The sequence below is a fragment of the Monodon monoceros genome, unplaced genomic scaffold (assembly GCF_005190385.1).
Source record: "Monodon monoceros isolate NGI ecotype Baffin Bay Population unplaced genomic scaffold, NGI_Narwhal_1 Super_Scaffold_12, whole genome shotgun sequence".
In the NCBI taxonomy this organism is placed as follows: domain Eukaryota; kingdom Metazoa; phylum Chordata; class Mammalia; order Artiodactyla; family Monodontidae; genus Monodon; species Monodon monoceros.
The window spans coordinates 157,863,659-157,877,462 of record NW_021703768.1 but is presented as its reverse complement, the minus strand read 5'-3'; the positions used below and the strand labels follow the sequence as shown (position 1 = coordinate 157,877,462).

The 13,804-nt window shown below is 57.0% G+C and overlaps 1 protein-coding gene across 2 annotated transcripts; it reads right to left on the bottom strand.

Moving 5' to 3' along the window:
• Nucleotides 1–5,325: 5,325 nt before the first annotated feature.
• DOHH (deoxyhypusine hydroxylase) lies at nucleotides 5,326–13,804 on the bottom strand. 2 transcript variants are annotated; one of them, XM_029215662.1, is made up of 5 exons: nucleotides 13,735–13,804; nucleotides 9,373–9,697; nucleotides 7,665–7,741; nucleotides 6,938–7,178; nucleotides 5,326–5,838 (listed from the first exon to the last, which is right to left on the bottom strand). In XM_029215662.1, exons 2-5 carry the CDS (start codon nucleotides 9,644–9,646, stop codon nucleotides 5,519–5,521), a joined length of 912 nt encoding a protein of 303 aa, XP_029071495.1. In that variant the 5' UTR covers nucleotides 9,647–9,697; nucleotides 13,735–13,804; the 3' UTR covers nucleotides 5,326–5,518. The 2 variants fall into 2 exon arrangements, with proteins under 2 accessions (XP_029071495.1, XP_029071496.1); XM_029215663.1 differs by having other exon boundaries at nucleotides 5,440–5,838; nucleotides 7,537–7,741.

The window sequence follows — 13,804 nt, the reverse complement described above, 5'->3', positions numbered from 1 at the left end:
TCCCCCAGGCTCCCCGCCACAGGCGCCGGGCTGAACTGGCCCTGAGCTTCCTTCCCGGCTCAGTGCTTTTACACATCATTACGATTATTTCTCTGCATGCACCATGAAATTTTGCCACCTGCGTTTTACAGAGAAGCCAGGGGGCCCAGGGGCGTCAGGCCGGGCAGAAGCAGCCAGAACTAGATGTAAACGCGGGTCTCTCCCACCACCAGCTTATACTGGCTCCTCTTGGGTCCCCGACCCCTGGGGACCCACAGCCAGCTCCAGGGGGAGCAAACGGGGCAAGAAGGGATGGGCCACCATCTACCTCCAAACCCAGTTGCTGCCGTGTGGCCAGAGAACGGGGCCCCTGGGATAGCTGATGACTCAGATTCCTGGCTCTCCTGCGTGTCAACCTTGATCCCCAGGTTGATTAGATAGGGGGCCCTGCCTGGGCGAATGGGGACCCCACCCCAGCTGCCACGGGACAGCCACAGCCCAAGCACATGGCAGGAAGGCTGGGATGGGGAGGCCTGGTCCTTCTCCAGGCCTGAGACCTCCGTCGGACGCCTGGGGGCTGGGGGAACACCAGCATTATTGCCCAGGCACGTACGGAGTGGGAGGGAGGGGTCCCTTCCTGAGGTCTGACCACGGTCACTGTGCAGGAGGGCCACTCAGTGGAGCCCAGGACAAGCCCAGTTCGACCAGCCAGGCAGGCACAGGTGAAGCTCCTACTGTGTGCCCCAGCCCGTGCAAAACTCAGGAGTGAAGGAAGCCCTCAGGCTAGTTAGGAAGTCAGGACCCCCAGAGACGGACCCATCCAGCTGCCGAACCAGGAATGAGGTGAGAGGCGGGAGCTGAGAAGATTCAGAGGTGGAGGAGCCCAGAGGAGCAGGCTTCTGCTTTCCGAGGCAGGTCGCTGGGCCAGCCTCTTTCCGCAAAACATTCTCTCTACTCTGACCGAGTCATTTCTGGGCTGTGTGCCTCTGTTTTCCCATCTGATAAATGGGTGCAATAAATCGTACCTCGGAGGATTTAACGAGATAATGTTAATACAAGGAAAGGGGTTGCTTAGCATACAATAGCAGGCACATTCGAAGCTCTAGCTAAGGGTTGGCCACTATTATTGTTGTTATTATTATTTTTAATCTTCTTAGTGTTTTTTGGTTTACAGGTTGCCAAGGGCTTGGTGGAGGCCAGGTGGAGTTAGGCTCTGGGACTATGGGGGAAACCAGAGTGTGGAAATAAATCAGTGTCCAGGGCTTCCCTGGTGGCACAGTGGTCAAGAATCCGCCTGCCCATGCAGAGGACATGGGTTCGAGCCCTGGTCCGGGAAGATCCCACATGCCACGGAGCAACTGAGCCCATGCACCACAACTACTGAGCCTGCACTCTAGAGCCCGCGAGCCACAACTACTGAGCCCACGTGCCTAGAGCCCGTGCTCCACAACAGGAGAAGCCACCGCAATGAGAAGAAGCCCGCGCACCGCAACGAAGAGTAGCCCCCGCTCTCCGCAACTAGAGAAAGCCTGCGCACAGCAATGAAGACCCAACACAGCCAAAAATAAATTAAAAATAAAATTAATTAATTAAAAAAAGATCAGTGTCCAGCCACTGGAGTCCACCAGCCAAGAAAGAGAACGTTCTCTGTCAAGACAGCACAGATCAAAGGTGAAAGGGCTCTGATGGACACAAGTCTGGATTATACAACCGCCAAAGGGGCTGGAACCGGCTCCTGGGCTAGAGGGCAGGGCCCGGCTCAGCCCAGCTTCCAGAAGGAGCTTCGGGCTGGTGGGTCTTTGAAGGCGATGGAGGGGCGGCGTCAGGGCTGGGCTGGGGCTTCTGCGGGGGCCCCCTCGCTACCCTGAGCGGAGTCCTCGTCAACCCGCCAGGCCAGCGCCAGCTGCAGGTCCAGCTCCTCCAGACTTTCGTCCTCGGGGCTCTCGGGCAGCTCCCGGGGGCCATCCTCCTGGTCCGGCTTCGGGCCGAATGCCCAGTCTGAGGCAGGAGGCTGGTGAGGAGCATCCCCAGGCCCGGCCACCCTCTGCCCCCTCCCTGGCAAGGAGAGGCCCTCGGACACCCCCCCCCACCAAGTGGCCTAGCACTAGCCCAAGCCAGGCTCGTAGTGGGTAGTGGCTCACCGGCCAGGTCGTGGGCGAGGTCCTTGATGAGATGCCCGACAATGGCGTAGGCTACGGCCACCACCACGAACGCAGCCAGAAGCAGGTACAGCGCGTACCTGGGGAGGCGGATGGTGTCCAGTGGCGGTGGGCGGTACTCCTCGTAGAGTGGCGAGGCCGGGCTCCAGCCCTCCATCCCCTCCTCGAGTGCCAGTGCTGGCATGGCAGCCACCTGGAGCAGGGGCAGCCCGGTGGTGACCCGCCAGGCGGAAGTATTAAGGAGCTTTTGGGTAAGAGGATTTGGGGCTCCCCCACGGCCTCCATCTGCCTGCATGGATCACGTTGCAAATCACTTCCGCCCACTGGCCCCCCCTCCCACGCTCAGCTCCAACCACGCCAGGTGCTACCCTGCACGTCCATCCCCACCTCAGGGCCTTTGCACAGGATGTCCTCTCTTCTGGGAAAATCCCTGCTCTCGTGGAGCTGACGTTCAAGATGGAGAGGTAGATTCTGAGAAATGCATAACCTCAGAGTAAATGATATATCTTGTTAAAAAGCAAAGAGTGGTTTGAGGGTACTGTGGGGGGAGACCATGGTCTAATAGAGCAGCCTCTCACAATAGAGCAGCCAAGGCCATGTTCAGATGACATTTCAGCAGAGACCCAGAGGAGGAAGGGAACCGGCCATGGGGCAGAGGAAACATTCGGTGCAAAGGCCCTGGGGCAGGACCTTGCTGGGCTTGTTGGACGGACCTGACTCAGGTGCTCACGGGCGCCCTCCGGTGGCTTTTCTGGGGAAGACAGACTGGGCTGAGGATGGGAGCCAGGGATGGGGAGGAGGGATTGAGCTGCTCCAGGTGGGCAATAATGATGCTGGACCAGGTGGAGGCAGAGGCTTGGCGGGGCGGGGGGGGGGGGGGGGCAATGGGCAGAGCTGGGGTAGATCTTAAACTGATCAAACCCCAATGTTTGCAGGCTGAGCACCTGAAATGATGGAGTTTCCATTTCCTGTGGGAGGAGCCACTTTGGGAGGTAACAAGAGGAATTCTCAGGACAGGCTAAGTTTGGGATGCCTCAGCAATATCTAAGTGGAGATGTCCAAACTGGACCCCGAGCCAAGAGCTCAGAGGAGGCCCCGGGCTGGAGTCAGGACAGTGGGCGTCATTGGGACATAGATGGGGTTCGAGCCCCAAGAGTGGATGAGACCGCCCGGGCGGGGGTGTGGGTGGGGCCGGAGGACTCAGCCCTGGGCCCAGAGGCGGAGTCCCTGAGAATTTCCCAGGAGCAGGGTGGCTGGCCGGGTCAGAGGCTGCTGAGAGGGGGAGGGCGCAGACTGAGATGTGACCACCGTATTTGGACACTGGGAGGTCACCTGTGGGCAAGGACGGTTCTGGGGACAGGAGGGGCGGTCCTAGTTGGTGCAGGTTTGAGAGAGCTGCAAGTCATGGAGTCAGGAAGGGCTGTGGGTGGTGGTGGTTCATGTTTTTAAGAGATTACAGCTTGAAGAGGGGAAAATGGCGGAGGGGGTGGTGGTGGGATGCATTGGGAGATTGGGATTGACATATACACACTAATATGTATAAAATAGATAACTAATAAGAACCTGCTGTATAAAAAATAAATAAAATTCAAAAAAGAAAAGAAATTACAGCCTGTCTATGCTGACGGGCAAAGAGGGAAAACTGGAGAAGGGAGAAATGCTGAAGTGATGGCCGAGTTGGCGAGAGGGGCTGGGGACCAGGGGATAAATGTGGGAGGGGGCCCGCAGCTAGCGCCCGAGGGTGACGCTGTGAGATAACAAGAGATCTGTTTGGTCTTCGTCCTGGTTCCTGGCTTGGAGCTCCCAGGACCGTGTAATTTCCTGAGTGATGGGGGAGAGGGGAGCCTCCTTTGTGGTTCATAATCAGCCCCTTTCCACCACGCCTGCGTGTATGCTAATGAGGGCAGGGGCGTGGCAGCTTCGGGATGGGGGCTGGTGGCCAGGGGAACTGACCCTGGGATTAGAGGGATGGAATTTTCAGCCCCACCCCTCAGGGAGAGGAGAGGGGCTGGGGACTGAGTTTATTGCCAATAGCCAGTGATTTGCTAAATCATGCCCACGTGATGGAACCTCCATAAAAACCCTACAGGAAGGGGCTTGGAGAGCTTCCGAGCAGGTTAAAAGCATCCACCCCAAACTCCACGGGGACAGAAGCTCCTGTGTTTCCGACCCTTCAGACTTTGTGCCTCTTCATCTGGCTGTTCATTTGCCTCGTTTATGATAAACAGGTTAAGTAAAGTGCTTTCCTGATTCTGTGAGCCATTCTTGCAAATCATCAAATGTGAAGAGGGGGTGGTGGGAACCCCAATTCATAACCAGTCTGTCAGAAGTATGGGAGGTCCGGACTTGGGACCTGCATGTGAAGTGGGGGCAGTCCTGCAGGACTGAACCCTGAACCTGGAGGGTCTGCACTGATTCAGGGTAGATAGTGTCAGAGAACTGAATTGAACTGTGGGACGCCCAGCTGACATCCATGGAGAAACAGAATTGCTTGGTGTGGAAAATGCGTCACATGTAAAATTAGGTTCTCTTGTTAACACCCATTTTATAGAGCGGTAAATGGGCTGCTTGAGACTGCATGAGGAGGCAGTAAGGGAGGTAGGTAGGATGGGCCCAGACTCTTTGTCATACCACTAAACCCCTTCCCCTATGCCCCCAATAGAAGTAGGTGAGGATGAGGTTTGGAGAGGGCCAGGATACAGGGCTGTTCCCCCTCAACCCCTTTGGGGGGTCTGGCTGGGCAGATTTTACCCCTGGGAACTGATGTGAAACAGGGCCACAGGCTTGTGTCGGTCACAGTGTCTGGGGCAGGGCAGATCCCAGAGCTGAGCTCTCCAAACACCCTGGCCCCCCCCACTTAGGATATGTTCCTTTAGAGCAGCCAACCCTCACCCCAGAGGCCCCCCAACACACTCTGACAGTCATCACTTGGCAAAAATAATTTAATAGTCCATTTGGGGAATGTCCCGGGACCTGCTTGTCCCTCCCTGAGCTCCAGCCCAGGCCACCCCACCCAGGGACCACCTGCCCACCCCAAGGACAGCTCTCTGACGCCCCCAGACCCTGCCCAGGCCCGACGGGGACGGGTTTGCCCATAGCACCTTTCCCTGCACCCCCTCATTCCTAGAGAAGCTGGTCACAGCACCCCAACCCCCCAGAGCACAGCCCTGTCCCCGGACCCCCTAGATACCCCTCCCACGCCAACACTGCAGCCCTGCACTCAGAGTGGCAGAGAAGAGACTTCAGCCTGGCCCCGGGGAGCCTGCAGTCCACCCAGGGGTTCAAGATGCGAAAGCGGCTGGGAGGCAGGGAAGCGAGATGCAATTCATTCCAACATGGTTTATGGGCAGAGTCCTCGAGGGAGACAGCTGGGCGCGGCCCTATGAGGGGGGTGGGCGCAGGTGCTCCAGCCCGTCTGCGTACTGGAAGGCCGACCCTGTCTCATACTCATACATGTCCAGGGCCACCTCGCAACTCTCCCGCACCACGCGCTCGGGGTCTGCCGCGTGGGCCCGCAGGGCGGCCAGGCAGGCGGGCCGGGCGATGGCCCCTAGGGCCTCCGCGCACTCGTGCCGCACCATGGGGTTCTCAGCGGGTCGCGCCAGGGCCGCCGCCAGCTGGGGCACGGCCGCCTCGTGCTGCAGCTGGCCCAGGACGTAGCCGATCTCGTGGCGGAAGAGGGCACTGCCGCAGTGCAGGCCTGCGGGAGAGAGAGTTGCGGGCTGGGGGAGCCATCGGGACAGGAAGGGACCTGGGGCGGGGCAGCCTGGGGACAGAAGTGTCCAAGAGGGGTGGAAAGGGTTCCCGTCGAGGACACCCCGCCCTGGTGCTCAGCGCTGCCCAGAGGGAGGGCCAGGAGACACGGGGCAGGAGAAGCAACGAGGGGCCAGCCAGGCACTGGGAACTCCGCCCTCCCTCTGGCCGGACCGGGCGTGGCCTCCTCCTTCCCAGGCCCAGCGTCCCTCCCCGCCTCTCTCTGGACTTCTGTACTCTGCGTTGTCCTCACACCAGCCAGTGCTATTTGCAGGCATGTTGTGCATTTGTGCTTCTGGGTTGCTTCCCACACGACTCCACACACGATAGAGTCTTATCAGTGACACTGGGAGTCCCGGGCCTTTCACCCCACCACAGCCAGACAGGCCACGCTTCTCCTGATGGGGACCCGCGGCCGGACCTGGGAGCGACCTGCCTGCGATCAGATGCCACTTTTCAGGCAGAGCTGGTTTGAAGCAGGCCCGCCAGACTGTGCGGCCCCTGCTCCGAGCATTAACCAGGACAAACCCACCACCCACCCACTCTGTGCTCCCACCCGGCATCCCCTGGGTCCTGGGTCATGGTGATGGCCGGACACCTCCTCTGCCAGACAGGAAGCTCCAGGAGGGCAGAGGGGGGCTCTGAGTGCTCTGTGGACCAGAAGCAGACCACCTCAGGCAATGGGGGGGGGGTGCCAAGGGACCCCAGGATCCCCAAGTCCCCCCGCTCCTTTTCAGGTGGGGGAACCACAGCCCCGCAGGCTTGCACGGGGCTCCCTGCAGAGCTGGGATGAAAATGGCACAAGTAAATGATGACAGGGCCTCTGGGGATCAAATCCCAACTGCTGCTCGGACCACTGTGTGATCTTGGGCAAGTATCTGTGCCTCTCTGGGCCTAGCCTTCCTCCACAGAGAAGAGGGGGTAATAAGAGGAGTACCTGCCCCAGGATGCAAGTGCCCTGGGACGCTGGGCTGCCCCGTATGACAGATGTGGCCACTGGGCCTCCCCAAGGGGCCCCGACCCTGCCCCCTGGGGCCCCTCCTCACCCTCAGCCAGCGCCAGGGCAGCCTCCTCCCCGCCAGCATCACGCAGGGCAAACATGGCTCGGTATCGGTCGAAGAGCGGCCGGGCCTCATCCAGCAGCGCCACCCGCAGCCGCCCCACATCGCGCTCCTCGGCGGATGGGGCCGGATCCACGGAGAGGTAGGGCCCCTGAGCCACCGGCTCCCCGCTGTGCTGCTGCAGCCACTCCAGCCGCCGGATGGCCAGCTGGCACGTCTCTGCCACCTGCGGGGACAGGGGGGTGGATGTGCCGGGCCCTCCCCCAGCCCCCAGGGCTCCCGGTTTAGCAGGGGCGGAGCCAACAGACACAGGACCAACTGATCTTTCCAGACTGGAGACAAACCAGCAGGGGCTGCTGTGACTAGAGAGTGACCAGGGGCAGAGGGCCAGGAGGGGCTAGCTTGAAGGTGACATCAGAACCAGTGAGAGAGGCGTCAGGTGGAATCAGCCAGTGCAAAGGCCCCAAGGCAGGACGTGCCGGACCCGTCAGGGAAGAGCCAACAACAGAGATGACCTGAGGTGGCTGGGCCAGACTACTTGGGGCCTGCGGGCTTGGGATTTTGTCCTAAAGGTGATGACAAACCGTGAGTGGGGCAGTGGTCCTCTCTCGGCATCCCTGGGCCGGGTGGTTACCCTGGCAACCAGGCACAGGGTCTGAGGCCGGTTCCTGGGCGCGAAGCACGGAGGGGGGTGGGGGAGGGGCTGCGTTACCTCGATGACAGGGTCGGTGGAGTACTGCTTCAGGATCTCCAGCACCTCTGGGTCCCCAATGGCTCCCAGGGCCTCCCCTGAGAATGGGGCAGAGGGCTCATGTTGATTGGCTGGGAAACGCCCTGAATGCCTCGGCGGGTGGAGAGGCGCTAACCAGCACCAACGCCTCCTCCGTGATGCCCCTCCCCATTGCTCTGCCTGTAGCCTGAGGGCCGCTCCAGCCACTGAGGTTTGGAGCTGGAGCCGGTCCAGTCCTGAAGCTGTGCCAGTTAGAGTCCCTTCCCCAGAAATCAGGCTTTGCTGGAACCAGACTCAGACCCCGCCCCGGCCCGCACCCCCAGAGCTCACGGCCTAGAGGGGAGACACAGACAAGCGTGTCATTACAACTTGGGGACACGGGTGGCAAGGCGCCAAGAACAGTTGGCTGAGTCGAGCCCATCAAGGGGAGCCCTGAAAACCCGGTGGAGGTTTTTAAGTTGTACTGTGGGCAAGGAGGGTCAGCAGACCAGCACCATCCTGCCTCAGGGCCTTTGCAAAGGCTGTGCCCGCTACCTGGAGCACCTTTCCCCACACATCTACCTAGATAACTCCCTTACTCCACTTAGGTCTTTTAATTGGTAACCACCAATTAAAAATAGCAACACCGGACTTCCCTTGTGGTCCAGTGGTTAAGACTCTGTGCGTCAAATGCAGGAGGTACGGGCTTGATCCCTGGTCGGGGAACTGGGATCCCACATGCCCCGTGGCGAGGCCAAAAAAAAAAAGGCAACACCTCCAGCACCCCCATCCCGCCCATGGCTTTATTTTCCTCCTTAGCACTTACATAAGTGTTTCCACCATAACATGATTGGGTGTTCTACAAAATCACACACTCAAACTAACAGCGCTTATGGGACAAGAGAGGTTTGGGGTCGAACATTCTTTGTAAGGAGAGCTCCAATAGCATCAGTGATTGGGATCTTGAGAGGTCCCCAGGGCAGCCTGGCATAGCTGGAGATCATCATGGAGAATATTAAAAAGGCCCCAAAACAATCAAATGGAAACAATTCCCCCTGCTGGCTATGAGCTCACTGGATACATCAATACAAACACAGCCTCGGCTGCACAGACCCGCCAAGGATGTTTCTATTCCATCTTGTTTGCCGTCGGAGTTCCTTGTGAGAACAGGGCCTGGCCCACAGCAGGCAGTCCATAAACACGTCCGGTGAACGAACTGAATGAGTCACCTCAGGGGTTGACCATCCATGGCCAGCATCCAAAGACACCATATGTCTTTGTATGAACGAAGAATGGTTTTTCCATTTTTAAATGGTTTTTGAAAAATCAAAAGGGGACTTCCCTGGTGGTGCAGTGGTTAAGAATCTGCCTACCAATGCAGGGGACACGGGTTCGATCCCTGGTCTGGGAAGATCCCACATGCCACAGAGCAACTAAGCCCGTGAGCCGTTTAAAAAAAAAAAAAAAAAGAAAGAAAAAATTCAAAAGGATCACATTTTATGACGCGTAAAAGTGATGTGAGATTCAAATCTCAGGGCCCATAAAGTTGGACTGGCTGGTGGCCACACGCCCATCTGTGGACTGGGGTTCAGGGTGGCTCTTATGCTGCAGTGGCAGAGTTGAGACCCGGGACAGAGATCGTGGGAGGATGCTTATCGCCCACCCCTTCCAGAGCCAGCCTGGTATAGCCCGCACCCTCACCGCCGCTCACCTGCCTCGTGGCGCACCATGGGCTCCTGGCGGGTGTCACGAAGCACGTCCACCAGCACGGGGATGGCCCGTGAGTCCTGCATCTGACCCAGGCAGTAGGCCAGCTCGTGCTTGAGCAGGGCCGAGTCGTCACTGAAGGCCCGGCTGATCCAGGAGATGGCTGCTGGACCCCCGAGCCCGCGCAGTGTGAACAACGCCCGGAAGCGGGCCTGCAGGGGCTTCTGGGGGTCCACCAGCATCTGCCCCAACCCCTCCACCTCCTGCTCCGTTACCATGGTGCTGCCGCTGGGCTTGGGCTAAACAAGGGGACTCGTGGGCTCGAGAACCTGCAGCAGAAAAACAAGAGGCCAGGTGAGAGGCACCCTTCACCGCTCGCTGACTTGTGCGTTTCAGTGTTAGGACCTCGGGGGTGGGGGTGGTTTCCTAACTGCTGACCAGCCTGGCCATCTGGGTTCAAAGCCTGGCTCCGACCCTGCCTACTTGCTGTGTGGCCTTCCCTAAGGTACTTTCCCTCTCTGAGCCTCTGGCCTATACAAGAAGTTCCCTACATACAAACGAGTTCCCGTTCTGAGAGCATTTCTGTAAGTCCAATTTGTTCATAAGTCCAACAAAGTTAGCCTAGGTACCCAACAAACATAATCGGCTATAGAGTACTGTAACAGGTTTATAATACTTTTCACACAGATAATACACACACACAAAAAAAACAAAAAAATAAAGGACATTGAGAAGTTTCCCTATCTCCTCCATCATCTTTCCACGCTTCTTTGGTATTATCGCAGATTTCACATGTTCCATGATCTTGTCCTTCTTCTTTAGAATTGTTCTGATGGCTGAACGATTCATGTTACAAGAACGAGTGACGTCTACCATCTTTTCGCCTGGCCCCAGTCTCTCAATTATTGTCACTTTTGTTTCCATCGTTATTGGTTGGCGGTTCTTAGCAGTACCAGCTACATCACCGCTGCTTTTATGCTTGCTTCCGGACATCCTGGGCTTGAAATAAAGATACTGTGCTACTGTACCCTATACAGTCCTGTACAGTAAAGTACACAAACGCACAACCACTTGTAGAGGATGCACGCACGTGACAAGGTACGCCAGACACATGAACTTACTGGACATGTGAACACACGTCCACATCTTTGAAAGTTCGCAACTTGAAGGTTTGTATGTAGAGGACTTACTGTCCACTGGCAATGACCTCTGCTGGTCTGCTCTCTACACAGCAGCCAGAGGGAATGTGGTAGCTGGTCCCCAAGATGACCCTCAATGATCCCCACCTCCCGGTATCCGTGCCCTGTGTGGCCCCCTCCCACACCAAATAGGGCTGACCTCGGTGAATAACAGGATATGGGAGAAATGGCAGTGTGACTTCTGAGGGTCATAAGGGACACTGTGGCTTCCTCCTTGCTGGCTCTAGCGGAAGCCAGCAGCCATACTGTGAGGAGGTTCAACCAGCTGTATGTAGGGGCCCATGTGGTGGGGAACGAGGCCTCCCACCAACAGCCAGGTGAGAGCAGCTTCTCCAGCCTTCAGATGACGCAGCCCCAGCCAGTGTCTGCACTGCAACATCACAAGAGATGAGAGCCAAAACCACCTGGCTAAACCAGGCCCAGATTTCCCAGAAACTGTGGGAAGTAGTGTTTACTATTCTTTAAAGCTACTAAGTATGGGGTAATTTGTTACAAAGCACAGATAACTGATAAAAGAATCCTTTCAGTATATAAACTGGACCCTGTGACTCCCTCCTATGGGCCTCAAGACTCCAAACTCCTTAACTGTCCCAATGGCCCTGCACGACCTGCCCCCATCACCTCCCCACCATCCCCTCCTCCCTCTCTCCCCCTCACTCACTCTGCTCCACCAACCAGGCTTCCCCACTGTTCCTCCAACACACCAGGCACAGTCCTGCCCCAGGGTCTCTGCACAGGCTATTCTCGCCCTCAGGAACACTTTTCACCAAATGCCCCCATGCTCACTCTCTCACTTCCTTGGGTCACAAATGCCACCTCCTTGGGGAAGCCTTCCCTGATCCTGGTCTTGTTCTGCTTTATCTTTCTTTGAAGCAGTTGCCACCACGAGATATCATATTTGATATTTTGGTTTAGCTGCTTATGGTTGGTCTTAACCCTCGTATGAGAACTCTGAAGGCAGGGACTGAGTCTCTCTTAGTCACGGCTGTACTCCCAGCCCACAACGCCTCAGTAAGAACAATGACCATAATAATAACAGCATCTGACATTTACATAGGATGTGCTATGTGCCACATTCCTGAACTCATTCCATCCTCGCCATAACTCTTTGAGACAAGCACCATGATTGTCACCATTTTACTGGAGAGGACACACAAGCACAAAGAGGTGAATCACTTGCTTAGGAACCGCTGAAGAGTTATAAATCCAGGCAGCCGGGCTCCCGAGTCAAGCTCTAAACCACAAACGCCATGTTGAATAGATGGATTAAGATTAAAGGACACAGCTGAGGCTGGGCTCCATCCTCCAGACCAATGACATGCTTCGTGAACCTGACAAGCAGGCTGTAGCTCCCAGAGGCGTAAGTAGGGTTGAGCAGGTATAATGGGGGAAGTGCAGCTGCCTGCGCACAGGTGACCATCAAAGGAGGTGACATGCAAAAGAGTGATCATCACAAACCACAGAAGCCAGGGGTGAGCAAGCTGGCAAGGCATTATGGACCATCGAGACCCAACTCTTTCTTCTACACAGATGAGCTGTGACCTGTCTGGGGTCACACAGCAAGTCAAGTGCTGACAGCGCCCAGGATTCATGAATCCCGGTCTGTGCATCGCCTCCCTCAAGACACAAAGGAGAGACACACACTATTTTGTTCGCTGTTGTATCCCCAAGGCCCAGCACAGTGTCTGTCGCTATGGCAGCAGGCACTCAATAAGTATTGTTGAATGAATTGGGCACCCACTGCCTGCCAGGCATGGTACTGAGTGGTTTATACACAGTATAAATCTGTATCATCTGTAAAATAGGCGTAAAGGACACATGGACATCACAGAGTTGCTGTGAATGGAATGATGCTCATAGAGCACTTAGTACCCACTGCTGGTACTTAGTAGGCACTTGATAAGCCAGAGCTGGTATTAAATATTTCTACAGGGAGGGCCTTCCCTGGTGGCGCAGTGGTTAAGAATCCACCTGCCAATGCAGGGGGCACGGGTTCGAGCCGTGGTCCGGGAAGATCCCACATGACGCAGAGCAACTAAGTCCGTGCGCCATAACTACTGAGCCTGCTCTCTAGAGCTCGCGGAACACAACTACTGAGCCCGCGTGCCACAACTACTGAAGCCCACGCGCCTAGAACCTGTTCTCCTCAACAAGAAAAGCCACCGCAGTGAGAAGCCTGCACACGGCGACGAAGAGCAGCCCCCGCTCGCCGCAACTAAAGGAAGCCTGCGCGCAGCAACGAAGACCCAACGCAGCCAAAAATAAATAAATAAATTTATTTATTTTAAAAAAAATCTCCACAGGGAGCCCAACACCCACCTCTATACGCAGGAGGACAAGTAAGGGGGTACATCTGGAAGCCCGCTACCCATATATTAGGCCCATTTTTCAGTGGGAAGGGGGACAGGGGTATGGACATGGGGTGGAGGTGCAGCCCCCAACCAAGGCAGAATCTGGGAATCCGCCCCCTTGAGAATTTTCTAAACCAAGAATTCCCAAGAAAAGGATCTCCGATAGGGCTTCCCTGGTGGCGCAGTGGTTGAGAGTCCGCCTGCCGATGCAGGGGACACGGGTTCGTGCCCCGGTGCGGGAAGATCCCACATGCCGCGGAGCGGCTGGGCCCGTGAGCCATGGCCGCTGAGCCTGCGCGTCCGGAGCCTGTGCTCCGCAACGGGAGAGGCCACAACAGTGAGAGGCCCGCGTACCGCAAAAAAAAAAAAAAAAAAAAAAAAAAAAGATCTCCGATAACTAGACGCGCCCCTCAGAGAGGGGTCGCCCCGACACGGCATACCTCGGGGCTGCCGGCAGGATCCCCCAGCGACGACCAGCTCCCCAACGCTCCTTGGAAGAGACTCCCAGGAACTGGGTGTCTCTAGCTCTGTTTATGTGGATCCCCCAGTACTAGATCCCTCACAGGTTGGTTCTCCCAGAACCCCAAGAAAGGAGTTGCCCAACATGGGACCCACGCCCCACGTGCTCTTTAGTGAAGAGATCCCCGGAGACAGAGTGTCCAGAATTTATGGGGAAGAGCTGCCGGGACCTGTCAGAAGGAAGCCCTTCGATTCCCCCAGCCAAAGAATCCCAGGGCCGGGACCCCCAACGAGGCGTCCTCCACGTTTCCCCCGCCGCCGGAACGCCCCAGCGAACTCCCGGATCAGAGGACCTACCGGACCGGCCTGCTCCCGCCGCTGCCACCACCCGCGACGCTCCTAAAGCGCTCTGGGGGCCGCCATCTTG